This window comes from Heterodontus francisci, chromosome 20, assembly GCF_036365525.1.
Source record: "Heterodontus francisci isolate sHetFra1 chromosome 20, sHetFra1.hap1, whole genome shotgun sequence".
In the NCBI taxonomy this organism is placed as follows: Eukaryota; Metazoa; Chordata; class Chondrichthyes; order Heterodontiformes; family Heterodontidae; genus Heterodontus; species Heterodontus francisci.
Window position 1 is genome coordinate 42,710,400 of NC_090390.1, and position 16,300 is coordinate 42,726,699.

Consider the following 16,300-nt stretch of genomic DNA (forward strand, 5'->3'; position numbering starts at 1 on the left):
ACGGTGGATAGACGGGTGCCGGACTCCGACGTGAAAGTCGGTGGTGAACCCCCTTCCACCTAGCCCGGTGATCCGTCCTGTATTTTACGGGTCCCCGGGCTTTAATTGTCCCGAGGCGGGACTTCCACACACTTAAGAGAGGAGGTTCCGCCTCAGTGAGCTGCCGGCCAATCAGCGGGCTGGCAGCTCTTAGTCCCAGCAGCGCCACCGGGAGCTGACGCCATGGATTGAGGAGGGAAGGTAAGTAGGGGCATGCCTCACCAGGAGGATTGGTCCTTCCCCGGTGAGGCTGGAGTGGTCGTTGGGGGGAAGGGGGTGTCTTGGGGTCCCGGGGGTGGGTTGGGAGGCAGGGGCGGCCCTCATTTGGGCACCCTGTGCCCGACTGCCATGCCCCCCCACCGGGGCGTGGAAAGGCTGGCAGCTGTCGCTGGGCGGCCTTTCACGTTCCCAGCACACCCACTTGCCACAGGTAAAATAACCGTGGAGGTGGGCGAGGGCCCTTAAGTGGTCGCTTAAGGGCCTTGATTGGCCTTGGACGGGCGGGCCGTTTCCCACCCCCCACCCCCACCTGATGCCGTAAACTTGTCTGGAGGCAGATGCGGGACGGGCAGGCCTCCCGGAGCCTGCGACTCAATTTTACACCGGCCCCATGCCACCATCCGACCCGCTGGGGCAGCGGAAAATTCCGGCCACTGAGACGAGGATGCTTTTGTGTAGATTATTTATTGCTTGCCCCACAGCTTACTTCTGCTCCCCAAACAACTCCACTAGCCAGTGCTGGCTGGCTCTTTATATATACACACTTGAATACAATTAACTAATTAACACCCAATACCTGTTCACCCTATTATCTTGAACTACCAGGTATTTACCATCCATTCACAGAACTTCAGACCCTAACACAGATATCTTTTCATCGTGGGCAAGCCCCACCTCATCCACCTCTGGAGGAACATTTCCAGGAAATGTTGCAGGCTCAATGAATTTAAGCATACACTCCTGCCAGGTATTTCTCCTTGAAATGTCTTCCATCTATGCTAAAACACACACTACCATTATTTGGCATTTAGCTTTCAACAAAGAAATTGATGGAAATGTCACTTTTATCCATATTATGGCACACACATTACTGGTAGTTTTTATTTAGTTAGTTATTTTTTGCTTCGGATAAATGATCCTCAACATCTCACGTGGTTTAATTTTTCGATGTCTAATTCTGCATAAACCATACTGGCAATTACAATTTAACTGCACTTCCCAATTTTATCATTAACGTTTTTTCCCCTAAGGGCGTATTATTTTTGTCAGCTGTGACTACAGTAGCATGCCTTCTCTAAGCCTTATCAAATACACATCAAGAGAATGCCTCTATAGGATGTAAAACAATGCAGGTTACAACTTTAGATAAAATGTACTTAGATAATATGGATGGTCGCAAATTTCTTCTGGGTGTCCTGACCTATCCTGCTGCTTTGAACAGAAGAGCTACTTGGCAAGTTGTCCCCTACTATCTTTGCAGTCAGTGGTCATATAACCTATCATCTCAAAGTTAAACTGCTGGCAAACAGCACTTGATTCATAAGTACTTCAATAGCAGTGCCACTAAATGGAGCATTCAAAGAACAAAGAAGAGTACAACACAGGAAAGGCCATTCGGCCCTCCAAGCCTGCGCCGATCTTGATGCCTGTCTAAACTAAAACCTTCTGCACTTCCGGAGACCGTATCCCTCTATTCCCATCCTATTCATGTATTTGTCAAGATGTTTCTTAAGCATCGCTATCGTACCTGCTTCCACCACCTCCCCCGGCAGCAAGTTCCAGGCACTCACACCCTCTGTGTAAAGAACTTGCCTCGCACATCTCCTCTAAACTTTGCCCCTCGCTCCTTAAACCTATGTCCCCTAGTAACTGACTCTTCCACCCTGCGAAAAAGCTTCTGACTATCCACTCTGTCCATGCCGCTTATAACTTTGTAAACCTCCATCATGTCGCCCCTCCACCTCCGTCGTTCCAGTGAAAACAATCCGAGTTTATCCAACCTCTCCTCATAGCTAATGCCCTCCAGACCAGACAACATCCTGGTAAACTCTTCTGTACCCTCTCCAAAGCCTCCACGTCCTTCTGGTAGTGTGGTGACCAGAATTGCACGCAATATTCTAAGTGTGGCCTAACAGCATGACTTGCCAATTTTTATACTCTATGCCCCGACCGATGAAGGCAAGCATGCCATATGCCTTCTTGACTACCTTATCCACCTGTATTGCCACTTTCAGTGACCTGTGGACCTGTATGCCCAGATCTCTCTGCCTGTCAATATTCCTAAGGGTTCTGCCATTTACTGTATACTTCCCACCTGTATTCGATCTTCCAAAATGCATTACCTCACATTTGTCCGGATTAAACTCCATCTGCCATTTCTCCGCCCAAGTCTCCAACCGATCTATATCCTGCTGTATCCTCTGGCAATCCTCATCACTATCCGCAACTCCACCAACCTTTGTGTCGTTCGCAAACTTACTAATCAGACCAGCTACATTTTCCTCCAAATCATTTATATATACTACAAACAGCAAAGGTCCCAGCACTGATCCTTGCGAATCACCACTAGTCACAGCCCTCCATTCAGAAAAGCACCCTTCCACTGCTACCCTCTGTCTTCTATGACCGAGTAAGTTCTGTATCCATCTTGCCAGCTCACCTCTGATCCCGTGTGACTTCACCTTTTGTACCAGTCTGCCCTGTCGTCCGAGATTCACGTGTATTTTTGCCAACTCTGATGTGTCTACTTTGCACAGGCACTTAAATGCAGACTATGAGACATGTTGATGCATTAAGCCCTTTTTAATTTATTCAAAAAAAAGATTTCTGCTTAAAATTAGTTACTTTCTGCTGACAAGTGGAATGAAGATCCATATAATCTTAAAGCACAGCCTGTTATTGCTGGCTGCCTTAGTTTTTTTTACTTTGAGGAGATATTGGAAATGCTATTTCCAGAAGTGGATATATTGACAAGATTTTCCATTCATTTTTCTGGTGATGGCATTGAAGCACTAAAATCAGGAGTGACAAAACATTAAAAAAAACTCGAGCTTTTCCAAGGTCTTTGTCACTGCAGAAAGTAGTGTGTTCTAATAAATAATGTTTAGGATCCTGGATACCTCTGAGTGAGTGCCAAGGCTGTGTGACATCAGTGAATGATTCAAATGATCTCAAACTATAATGGCAAAGCTGAATCGGTTTTTCTAATTTTCATCAGAACAGCAAGATTACAGCTTTGCCCTGCCTAATACCTTTTATGGAATAGAGTTTTGCAATTCAACTCACAAGTACTTTAGCACATTTAGAAAAGTGCCTGTATTCTAGTGTTAAATTATGCTCACAAAAAGTTATTATACAGTGGTCCGCGCCCGTCGCGGAGCCACTGTAATACTGATCGTGGCGGCTCTTTTAAATTGTGGGGGTGGACCACCCCTCCTCCCTGATGATGTGGAGGGGGCGGGCGCTCCATCCCCGGCAAAGGCGTATAGTGCCTTTTTAAAGGGCTTCGAGAGAAAAAAGGAACAATCCTTCCACTGGGAATTGACAGACTCCCGGCTTATCTAGGCATAATACTCAACTGAACACAGGAAGCAAAACTGGACACTGTTGAGGAAGTGCAGGTGCAGCTTTAAGGAACTTCACTGATATATTTATACTCATGGGCCTGAATTCTATTCATGCGCCACACTCTGCGGCGGCTTGATTTGAACTCGGCGGCATGCCTGCATTCAGCGGCCGCCACAGCGCTCCTGCGATGTTACGTGCAGGGGCTCATTAGCATCACTGCGACACTCCACCCACCCCTCATCCCCCATATTACATGGGGAGAAAAGCGGGACATCTACCACAGTGAATAACCTTTTGTCAGCTGTATAGCAGGTGCTGGGACCCTATTTAAAGCGCCCCAGCACCTGTTCCCTGACAGCTGTCAAAGAAATACTTACCTCACTATTGAAGAATGGGGCTGCTGTCAATCTGGCAGCAAAGCAAAAAGTGCTGGAGAAACTCAGCAGGTCGGGTGACCAAGTTCACAGACCTGAAAGTTAACCCTGCTTCTCTCTCCTCAGATGCTGCCAGACCTGCTGAGTTTTCCCAGCACTTTCTGCTTTGCTGCCACATACCCTGCTGTGTCCCAGTGTCCTGTGAAGCTGCGATCCTCTTCTTCCACTCAAGTGTTGCATTGCTTCTTGTAGGCATGCAGCACCTGGGTGAATAATCTTAATTGTGAACATTCCAGGACGTGAGACGTAAATGTACCATAAAAGGCCAATACACAACAGAAATAAAACCATAATTGAAGAATACTTACCTAGTATGGGTTTCTAATCATCTGACTGTGAAAAGCCACAGACTAATATGCACTTGGAATCTATATTAATTTCTCTGCTAACTGTTACGTGAAGACATGTAACTGCAATTGAACAATCTTTGTTTAAAAACAGGAAAATATCTTCATATTCTAGCTGCATTGCCAACTAGAAATATTACACCAATAACTATGATCAGCTGCTGCAGAAGCAAAGTGTTGGTGAACATGCGTCAATGTGTAATAGTTGAAAAACCATGACAACAGCAGATTTCCTCACTCGTCCTGCATTGGTTTTCAAACATGTGCAAGACAAATCTTGTCGCCAGAAGTTAGGGCAGCTATATGGTGGAGTCACCTTTGCATTTAAAGCACCACACCAAAAGCCGAGGCAGAGAGGTACTCTATGGTGGCCCCACAATGTAGTGAAGCCTCCCTGCTCACTCTCCTCCAGGCTGTGCGGGTAAGGCTGGAGGTCTTTTTCACCAGTGACATTAAGAAGAGGCCCTCCCTCCTGAACAAGGCAGCCTGCCTGGAGATGGCAGAGGAAGTAAGTAGCCATGGGGCCATCCGGCGCCAAAGGATCCAATGCCGGAAGGGGATGAACAAGCACTGCCCCAGCCAGCCGGGGCCCTCTCGACCTCATGCGCACAGGGTACGAGCGCCAAAGTCATCCACAGCCAAAGGGAAATCAGATCAGCAGCCTTCCTTCAGTCAGGCTGTTAGCGCAGAGGTTGCACCGAGAAGAGGCACTCGGAAACGTTTACAGAGAACACACTGACAGAAATAGGAATGCATGGGTGTCACAGCAATGTAAAAACATCATTCACTAAATGTTGCTCACCAACATGTGTGTCCTTTTCTCTGTGTGAATGATGTGTGCCAGCATGTAGCGCCAATGTCACATCTCTTTGCAACTTTGGTCCTTCAGGAGAACCAACGTATGCAATAAAATCATTGCCATGCTACCATTATTCATGAGCGTCTCCATGGATTCAGTGATATGGATATTGGCTCAGTCAGATGCTGCCTCTAATGGTTTACACAGGAATGCTGCAGATGTGGACTGCCACACAGCAGGTGAGCAAGGATGATGTGTGGCTTGCAGAGGTCGTGTCAGTTTCTATGCAGCCGAGAGCCTTTGTCTGATAAGCCACTGCCGTGCATCCCGAGCTCACTGCTAGCCCTGTGTGCAGAGCCTGGATGCCATCTGTCCTCACATGTGCCTTTCCTATTGCAGATCCTCAGCGAGAAGGAAGACTGTTGACATCTCTCCTCATCATTGCCAGGCCTGCCCCCTATTGGGTGCATTGTTGTGCAGAGCACAGCGAGCAGCAAAGAAAGGAGCTGGCCTTTTCGGCCCGTAGAACAGGGCATCACCCTATCCATCCGGGCATTGGAAGTGCTCTTTCAGCATGCTGATAGCCTGCTCAATGGTGACACTTGCAGCTCAGTGGCTGGCATTGTATCTCTGCTCTGCAGCAGTGGTGGGGTCTCTCACTGGTGTCTGAAGCCATGTCTGCAAGGGATAGCCCTTGTCTCCAAGAAGCCACCCTCCAGTGAACAGCGGTGGCAGCTGGGACTGGTGCAGGGCCCAGGTGTCATGGCAGCTACCTGAGAAGCAGGCACAGATTTGCATTAAACATTTCTGGTGATCACATACCAGCTGCACCTAGATTGGAGAATTCCTTTAATGGTAACGTCTGCAGGTGGTGGTAGCCTGGCGGGAGCCCTAATGGCCACGTGGGTGCAGTCTATGAACCCTAAAACCTGTGGTTCTCTGGCAGTGCTGCTGAAACCAATGTCCCTCTGGGCTGGCTGTGAGGGTCTGTCCTGAAGCGGCATACTCACTGGCCCTCCGGTTCAGGGCCTCGGTGACCTCCCTGATGCAGCGATGCACTACTGACTGTATGACCCTACAAAGGTCTCCGGTGGGCCCCTGAAAAACTGCATAGCTGTCAAGCTTTAGAACCTCTGCCACTATGAGGACCACAGGCGTAGGATGTCCACTGAAGTCCATGGGCTGCAGGTCATCTTTGAGCAGGGCACAGAGACGTGTCACCACCATGCACAATCGCCTCTGATGCTTGTGCTCTAACATCTGATGGCATGACATGTGGGGCCTGTAGATACACAGCGACTGTAATGGCGAGCTCCCCTTGCGGGGGGAAGCTGCTCACAACTGGGGGCCTCTACATGGTTCGCACCTGCCTGTTGATTTTGGCTCAGGAGCAGAGGATCTACACAATGTAGGATGAGCCATATTCATTTCTATGTGATAAATAAAGTTGAACCCTTCATTTATTTGAAGGTTCCTAACGGGGCAGGGATTGGTGTTGACGGGTACATCAGGTGCTTTCGTGGATCAACTATGTGGCGTGGCATGGCATTGCCCATCTTGGCCAACACTGAAAGTGGCACAGCATGACCACATCAAGATCCGACCAGTTGCATCAATTGCCCCCATCGTCCATATAATCTTAAAGCTCCTACCCTTTCTGGCACCCTCCCCACACACAGGGTGACTAGAGTGCCATTGCTCCTTCACAGACACAAACAAATGCAAAGCGTACACTGTTTACGGAGGGAGGGTACACAGTATCTCCCTTCATGCCTGCAGAGCTTTCCCTCCAGTAATCCCAGAACCCCTCCCCCCTCCCTTCCAGAATGCAGAGCTGAGACCCCTGTAATCCGCCCCCTCCTCCCTTCCAGAGTGCAGAGTTGAGGCCGCTGTAATCTCCCCCCTCCCTCCACCCTTCCAGAATGCAGAGCTGAGACACCTGTATATCTGGACTTGCCTTCACTGTCCAGTGCTCCTGCTTCTGCTGTCCCTTCTGGTTTTCTGTTCATGAACGGGATGGCATGTGATGGCCGCCTGTTCTGCGTAATATGTGGAAGTGTGGAGCGAGAGGCAGCGGATGCATAATCAGCAGAGGTAAGTAGCGTTTTACATATTCTAATTGGGGTGCCGCCGCTGTGCAGCGGGGGCTGCTGCGAGGTCCCCCTGCTGCCGGTAATATGTGGCAGGCCCTTCTTGATGTCGCAGGTCGAAGCGGGCCTCTCCCCGCAGATTTATACTGGCCCCCGCACCGCAACCCGCGGCATTGAGGGGCCGGTAAAATTCAGCCCATGCTCAGGACGTCTGGCCATCTTGTCCCCTGAGCTTTCAGCACATGATACAAATCATGCATGTCACAATGTAAATGAGGGTACTAAAGAAAGCTTGTAGAGACCCCTTCTGTGTGCTGGAAACACAAAATGTAATGGGGCAATATCCTCGGGTCACTGAGAGCTGAATTCCATCTTAAGGATTAAGTCAACTTGATTAGGTCAACTACACATCAAGGCTAAACTTCTGGTGGTGTTAAAATCCACACTTTCCTGCATTTTTGCATTGAACTGGTCATAGGCAATCTTTGAAACCAAGGTGTATTACAGATGCCTCCAGATTATTCCAGCATTTTGAAATGCTGCTTCAGCTTGTCAGTAGTGTGCTCACTGATTACTTAAGTGAGTGCCTGTACCTGATATCTATGTTCAGCTGGTGCCCAGTTGAGGTGTCATGAGCCATGGTTCCCGGGAATAGCCTTGTTCATCCACAAACCACTCAGAAATCAGGTTTTATGGGTCAAGTATTGATAGGATAATGGAATTGCTTATATAAAGGTATTATGATTGTTGCATGGAAGGTAATCATTCACTTGCACAGCTTGGTGCTCATGGTTACAAAGGAACTGAACATTTAGAGAGTGTAATCGATCTTGGTTGCAACATTATGCAGTTGACTACACGGAGACACGGTGCAATGGAGCAGATAGGGCATCTGGAATCCTGCCATTTGATAAAACTGCACAGTCCTTTCATGTTGCTTCTGTTTATTCAAAGGAAAGGAGATAAAATTGCTTGCTTTAGCATCTCAGTCTGTAAATGCTTTTCAGAGAGTACTAGTGGTTGGGATGGAGTGTTAATACTATCCCTTCCTCCAAAAAACACAGGTACTGGGGGATTCCCAAAGGGAATATGTTGTGGTACTATTAATGATGCCCCTTTTATAGAGGTGGGTGAATGAAACAGAAAACTACTGGTGAGAATATGGGGAGTTTTTCATGAACTTCTTCGTTGGCTGGTATTTTATCCCAACGACGGGGCGCTCAACCTCCAGCAAAAGCGAGAAACCTGGGTTGCCCCTTCTGTGGGAGACCTGCTGGATCGTGTCAGTTGGCCCTCTGAGAGTTGTTGGCCAATCAGAGGCCGGTAGTTGCTGCTGGTAGAGCACTTACCCAAGGCCTAGGAGTGGTGCTGGACCCAGGCCACAGGTAAGTCAGGGCAGGAGGGATCTCACAGCATGGGGATTGCGTGGGAGGGGAGTGTAGGGGGATCAGCAGCAAGGGCATAGGTGTGGTTCTCAGTGGTCCCCCCCCCCCCCCTGTCCTGATGCTGGGTCCCTCGATCAGTCACTAAGTGCCTTTTAACGAGGGACCACCCCAACCCCAGAGATAGAAAGCAACCCACATGGATTTTGGTGATGTGCTTCCTGTGTGGTGAATGACCCGCTTGCCATTGGGCTAATTGCGGTGGCGGCGGGATGAGGCTCCTAATTGGGCATTAAATAACCATATAAGGACCTCAATTGGTGCTGGTGTGGGAAGGCCATTCACAAGCCTTCCCGTCCCAGACTTAATTTTGGCAGAGACAGGAAGGTGGCAGGGTTCGACCCACCCCCACCACCATCCCACCCGATTACGTGCTCTCACCACCTCCAAACCCGCTGTGGGGGACAGCATAAAATTCCTTCCATTATTTCATTCATAAATGTAATCTATTAAACTGACAACATCAAAGGAAAATGTCAGCAGATACTTGCATGGAGAACAAAATAAGTAGAGAATCATCATGACCATCACCCCGCTTTTGCTTTTGCCCAATCTATACCGATTTTATGTTAATAAGTATTATCTTTAAGTGTGATTGTACCTTTGATAATTTCAAAACTGGGTCATCTAGATTTTGCCACCCTTTGATTCACACAAGATATAAACATCCATTGTAAACTCTGTGAATTTACAGATTATTTGAAATGAATATTTTCATAATGTAATTATATGATTACTATATTTAAAATTTTAGTCTTGAAATTGTGCAATATAAATGATGAGGCCAATCTATTGGTATCCATTTGACATTTTAACAGGTTAGGAAGATTTGACATGACTGCAAAATAAGAGTGTATTAATATCGATTAGCCTATTAATTTACAAGTAAAAATATTAACTACGTACTGTGTGCTCAAAACTTTGATTTACTACAATCTGAAATGCCTTGGCCTCCTGTATGAGAGTACTGATACCATAACATTTTTAGAAAACTTTTTGTTGCCCTCCTTTAAGGGTCCATATTGCTTCCCTGTCCTATATCACCCCTATCTCCTATTCTCCCACTGAGGGAAAGAAGCATTAAACATTTTTGAAAGCATTTTGTGGATTTTTGAGGAAAAGGCAATACACTGCCACCTGGTGGCATAATTTTGCAATATCAAACTGGTGGCTTTTTGGGGATTTCCATCATAAATGTGGATGTAAGAATTTATAATGAACTGTGACATAAAATATGACAAAGTAAAGTTTTTGTCAACAGGAAGTATCAACAAGCATGAGATTTTTAATGAGAGATAGAAAAAAATGTTTTCTGATATCTGCAGTGTTTTCCTCAGCTATTACTAGTAATTGTAAATAATCGATCATGTTTACTTGTAATTAATTGAAAACTTGAAAAGTGACATGCTAGACCCCTACCTGCCAAGAATGAGGCTTATTAATTTGGTCATATGAACATTGATTTGAAAACAATGGCTGAAGTGAAGAAAGGACTTATTTTTAAAAATCACCAGATCCTTGGCTGGAAAGACATATTAACAAACAATGCTTGCGGAGACAAAGGGGTTACTTCCCTGATCCAGTTTAACCCACAGAGGACTTTGAGCACCAGGTTTTGTGTGTAAGAAGAGACATTCCAGGGTCATCTAAGACTAGAGACTACACAAACAGACGTGGTCAGACTAGTTAGTCACATGACTAGCCTGCTTGGCAACTTGTTTTTTCTGAATTGTACAGTTTGAACTCGAGAGTGTCTGTTTGCTCCTGGACTGAAAAGACTTCTCCTGACTCGCTCGCCACAGCCCCTCCTGCCTGCTCCCATCTCTTTCTCACAGAACTCCAAATCCACTGAAGACACATGAACCCCAAGAGAGAAAAGTCTCCTACAGCGAACAAAGTTTAAGAAGAATATTGGGCCCCAACAAAAAACAAGATCTACCTGCAATTAAGGACTCTACAGTGAGCTCGAAGAACCGTAACAAAAACCCTCTCCAGAACGTGCCTCAAACTTTTCCACTTTATTTTTCTTCTGCTCTTTTCTGTCTCTATCTGTATTTGTGTATCGCATATGCATGCTAGCTTGGGCACGTCGTGTATCCGTAGGCATTAACTGAATTATAGTTTAAGTTTAATTTTAATAAATTTCAACCTTTTTTCTTTAAACCAAAGAAAACCTGCTTTTGCTGGTTTCTGTGCCTTATAATTGGCAAGCGGTGAACAAGGATTCACCAAAGGGGAGCTAAAAACACGGTGTTTTAAAAATTAAGCCCTGTTACAGTAAGACCAGGTGAAGGCTGAGAAGGACTCCTAGACACCTTTCTCACCTGGTTGTAATAATAGTAAAAATGCTTATTGTGAATATTCTGTTTCTTAAGATGTCGGCAAGAAATTGCTCAACTGAACAATCATCGATTACAAGCTGCAAAAGAAAAACAGTTAATTTCAAATCAAAACCTAACTGACACACGAACAACTTCTAAGAAGGAAATGGTGAGACATGAGTCTGAAAGCGTACTATATTTATCACTTTAGTGAATTTCTGTCTCTTTTTTATGATGGTTGTATGTATGGTTGTGGATGAGCTTAAAGAAAAGTATGAAGACTATTCAACAAGAAAACTGGGTGATACCATGGGTTCATTTAAGAACCACGTGGCCATGTGGTGCGATGTGGGTAGTTCCCACTGTTCAACTCCCCTCCTGACCGGGGTTTAACCCCTTGGTGTTTTATTTTCCAAATAAACAGATAAAAACAGGATTTCTTGTAGGTTTAAAAAACAGAAAATCAATTGTTTGTTGATCAATACGCCTTATGCCAAAATTGTTGCAACTGCATCCACTCACGTTCGCTCGCACACACGCACACACACACATACACACAGAAGAGTCAGATAGAGAGGGGAAAAAAAGGAAAGTGATTTTTAGTGGGGGGGAGGTCATAATAAACCTGTTGAATTCTCTTGGAAATTGGGTGCAGGCCTGAGATGATTGTAGATGTCCCTCTTGATTGAAAGTTCAGTTGAAAACAGTGGATCTCTTCTAGTTCACTAATATCTAATGTAGATGTAGGATTCTACAGCAGGACATATGCCTTCTGGTTTGTTGGAATACAAGCTGCTAGATGTTGCTTTGTCTTCGTTCCCTCTCTTTCTGGCATCATTTTCTCTCTGATTTATTTTGAGGTAAAGCTGTATTTCTTTTCATCTCTTGGTAGGAGACGTTTTGGTCTCCTCACCATTGTGATCGCATAATGGCCCAGGACGTGGCTACTTCACACCTTCTTTGTTTCAAAATAAGACATGGAATTCCTGTATGTATTATGATGGGGTTCAATTGACACCTCTTAGCTTTGAAGATTTGTCCTTTGTCCTTCTTAGACAATTTGAATATACAAAGACCAATCCCTTTTTTCTCTGGTGGCCATTTTGGATCATTGCTCACTTTTCAAAAGACAAGTCATTTTTTATAATTCCTCAGAGTTAGTCCATAATTTGTATCATCGACTTCCGGTGTGCGTGACAATATGAACATAAGAAATAGGAGCTGGAGTAGGCCATTTGGCCCTTTGAGCCTGCTCTGTCATTCAATAAGATCATGGTTGATCTTCTACCTCAATTCCACCTTCCAGCACTATGCTCATTTCCCTTAATTCTCTTAGTCCCCAATAATCGAGCGACCTCTGTCTTGAATATACTCAACAACTGAGCAGCCGCAGCTTCTGGGGTAGAGAATTTCAAAGATACACATCTCTTTGAGTGAAGAGATTTCTCCTCATCTCAGTTCTAAATAGCCAACCCCTTATTCTGAGACTGTCAACCCCCCCTGTTCTAGATTCCCCAGCCAGGGGAAACACTTTCTCAGCACCTACCATGTCAAGACACTATGTTTCAATTAGATGACCCCTCATTCTTCTAAACTCCAGGAAATGTAGGCTTAATCTACTCAATCTCTCCTCATAGGATAATCCCCTCGCCCCAGGAACAAATCTAGTTAACTTTTGTTGCATTCCCTTTGGGGCAACTATGCCTTTCTTTAGGTAAGGAGACTAAAACTGCATGTAGTACTCCAGGTGTGGTCTCACCAATGCCCTGTATAATTGTAGTAAGACTTTACACTTATGCTCCAATCCCTTCATAACAAAAGCTAACAGACCATTTGCCTTCCTACTGTATTTGCTGCATCTGCATGTTAACTTTCTGTGATTCGTGTACAAGGACACCCAAGTCATTCTGAATGCAATTATGTTCTTATACTGCTCACATTTGCACAGGTTTCATGGGGACCCATCATGCATGACATAAACCTAAGTTGAGAACTACCACTCTCTTTGTGAGGTACCATTACTAGCATTGTGCACAAGTAACTCCCTTTTGAACACACTTTTGGGTGGTAATTTTTTTTCCTGCAAATTGAGATGCCGAATGGACCAACACCAAACACATGCTTAGGTTTCCAGTCTAAGATGCTTCTTTGCTGTTAGGGGGTTTCTTAGTGGAGTCGACAGGTTATGGATTCAGAACTAGGCCATATTCACAGCACTAATTCTAAGAGTGCTTTCTGCTAAACTTTGCACTTGAGCGAACCCTTGACACCTGCTTAAAAACTCTGCACCCTAACTGATGCCTCATTTCCACAGATAAAGTGATACTATTTGGAATGTTGCTTGCCTCTTGTTCAGTACATGTGTGCACAGCAGACTGTCTGATGTATCAAATGTCTCCTGGCTGAAAAAATGTAGTATTAGGGTTTCATAGTGTGGCAATCTTCACTTCTATGGGATAAGTCGTCCCTGTTCCAGATGCGTGCAGACCATTGTGCAGTAAAGGCCATGACAGCCTGTTTTGTGAAATGGAGGTCGTGCAGACAGGTCATCCCTGGTATCATAATGTCTTTTGTGAAGTGTCTATAAATGCAGATCCTGCATTATTGATGGGTGTGGACAAAATAACTGAGGTGCATTTTGTTTGCATTTGTCTGCTTTCTGTGAACTCTCACGCATGTAAATCATGTCCTGTGTTCTGAACCACTGAAGAAGTACCCAACCTCACCACTTTCTATGGTACAGATTAAATGCCAGCAGCAACAAAAACTAGTGAAGGAAATTATTAGCAGAACCAGCACCCCCTCCCCCCACACACACATTGCCCCAAGCTGCTAAAATAGTGGACTGATCAACTAATGAACGGAGCAAAATTAAAATTTAAAAAAACATTATTAACAGCAACTTAAAATGTCATCTGCCTTTCACAAGCCAAGTTGAGCAGGTTAAGTCTTGGGACTCCCCATTTGTCAATGTTAGGTTAATGGACAGGAAGCAACGAGTGGGCATAAATGGGGCATTTTCAAGTTGGCAGGCAGTAGATAGTGGAGTGCCACAAGGATCAGTGCTGGGGCCTCAGCTATTTACAATCTATATTAATGACTTAGATGAAGAGACAGAGTAATGTATATAAGTTTGCTGATAATACAAAGGTAGGTGGAAAGGTAATCTGAGGAGGACACAAAGAGGCTGCAAAGAGATATAGACAGGTTAAGTGAGTGGGAAACAAGATGGCAAATGGAATATAATGTAGGAAAGTGTGAAGTTATTCACTTTGGTAGTAAGAATAGAAAAGCAGAATATTTTTTGACGGTGTGAAACTTGTAAGTGTTGATGTTCAAAGAGACTTGTGTGTGCTTGTACAAGGAATGCAGAAAGTTAGCATGCAGGTACAGCAAGCAATTAGGAAGGCAAATGGCATCTTGGCCTTTATTGCAAGGAGATAGGAGTACAGCAATAAAGAAGTCTTGCTACAATTGTACAGGGTATTAGTGAGACCACAGTTAAAGAAGGAAATACTTGCATTGGAGGCAGTGCAGCAAAGGTTCACTAAATTGGTCCCTTGGGATGAGGGGATTGTCTTATGATGAGAGGTTGAGTAAATTGGACCTATATCTCTTGAGTTTAGCAGAATGAGAGGTGTTATAATTGAACCTTCCAAGTTTCTGAAAGGGCTGGATAGGGTAAATACTGAGATGGTTTCCGCTGGTTGGGGCATCTAAAACATGGGGGCACAGTCTCAGGATAAGGGGCTGATCATTTAAGATTGAGATGAGGAGAAATTACTTCACTCAAAGGGTTATGTATCTTTGGAATTCTCTGCCCCAGAGGGTTGTGGATGCTCTATCATTGAATACATTTAAGGCTGGGATAGACAGATTTTTGGTCTCAGCGAATCAAGGGAGTGGGCAGGAAAGTGGAGTTGAAGCCTAAGATCAGCCATGAGCGAATGTAAATGGTGGAGCAGGCCTGATGGGCCATATGGTCTACTCCTGTTCCTATTTCTTGTTTTCTTGTGTTCTTGGGTCAAATGTACATTTCAGGTGAAACTCAGTACGAATTCTGATTTTAATTATTATCCGATTTATGTGAGACTTTGTCTCATTTTCTTCGCCCCCTCCCACATCATGCAAGAAAATACAGGGTTCTATGAATCAGGTATACAAGATCATGTGCCCGTATTTGTAACTCATGCATGTGCTGTGTAAGTTTCCATTAGCAGTATGGAGCCTCACAAAATTGGCCCTACTGTCCTTTTAATCTATGAAACATGGGTTCAAATCAGACTTAATCTGATGAAAGTATTCTTTCATAAATAAAAACAAGAAATGCTGTAACCACTCAGCAGGTCTGGCAGCATCTGTGGAAAGAGAAGCAGAGTTAACGTTTCGGGTCAGTGACCCTTCTTCGGAACTGACAAATATTAGAAAAGTCACAGGTTATAAGCAAGTGAGGTGGGGGTGGGGCAAGAGATAACAAAGGAGGTCTAGATTGGACCAGGCCACATAGCTGACCAAAAGGTCACGGAGCAAAGGCAAACAATATGTTAATGGTGTGTTGAAAGACAAAGCATTAGTACAGATTAGGTGTAACCACACTGAATATTGAACAGCAGCAAGTGCAAACCTGAAAAAAAACAGTGGGTAAGCAAACTGAACAAACTGAGATGAAATGAAATAAATGCAAAAAAAAGGATTGTAAAAAATGTAAAAAAGAATGTAAAAAAAAGGAAGAAAAAAATAACTAAAAATGAAAGTAAAATGGGGGGCTGTCATGCTCTGAAATGATTGAACTCAATGTTCAGTCCGGCAGGCTGTAGTGTGCCTAATCGGTAAATGAGATGCTGTTCCTCGAGGTTGCGTTGATGTTCACTGGAACACTGCAGCAATCCCAGGACAGAGGTGTGAGCATGAAAGCAGGGGGGAGTGTTGAAATGGCAAGCAACCGGAAGCTCAGGGTCCTGCTTGCGGACTGAGCGGAGATGTTCCGCAAAGCGGTCACCCAGTCTGCGCTTGGTCTCCCCAATGTAGAGGAGACCACACTGTGAGCAGCGAATACAGTATACTACATTGAAAGAAGTACAAGTAAATCGCTGCTTCACCTGAAAGGAGTGTTTGGGGCCTGGGATAGTGAGGAGAGAGGAGGTAAATGGGCAGGTATTACACCTCCTGCGATTGCAGGGGAAGGTGCCCTGGGATGGGGACGAGGTGGTGGGGGTAATGGAGGAGTGGACCAGGGTGTCGCGGAGGGAACGATCCCTTTG

At 45.1% G+C, this 16,300-nt stretch overlaps 1 protein-coding gene across 1 annotated transcript in view; it reads left to right on the top strand.

Moving 5' to 3' along the window:
• The window catches only part of LOC137380601 (cilia- and flagella-associated protein 46), a 453,149-nt gene that overhangs the window by 270,217 nt on the left and 166,632 nt on the right, over positions 1–16,300 (top strand). The window contains exon 34 of the mRNA XM_068052672.1: positions 11,094–11,208. Coding sequence (XP_067908773.1) covers positions 11,094–11,208 — 115 coding nt within the window. The remainder of the gene's footprint in view (positions 1–11,093; positions 11,209–16,300) is intronic.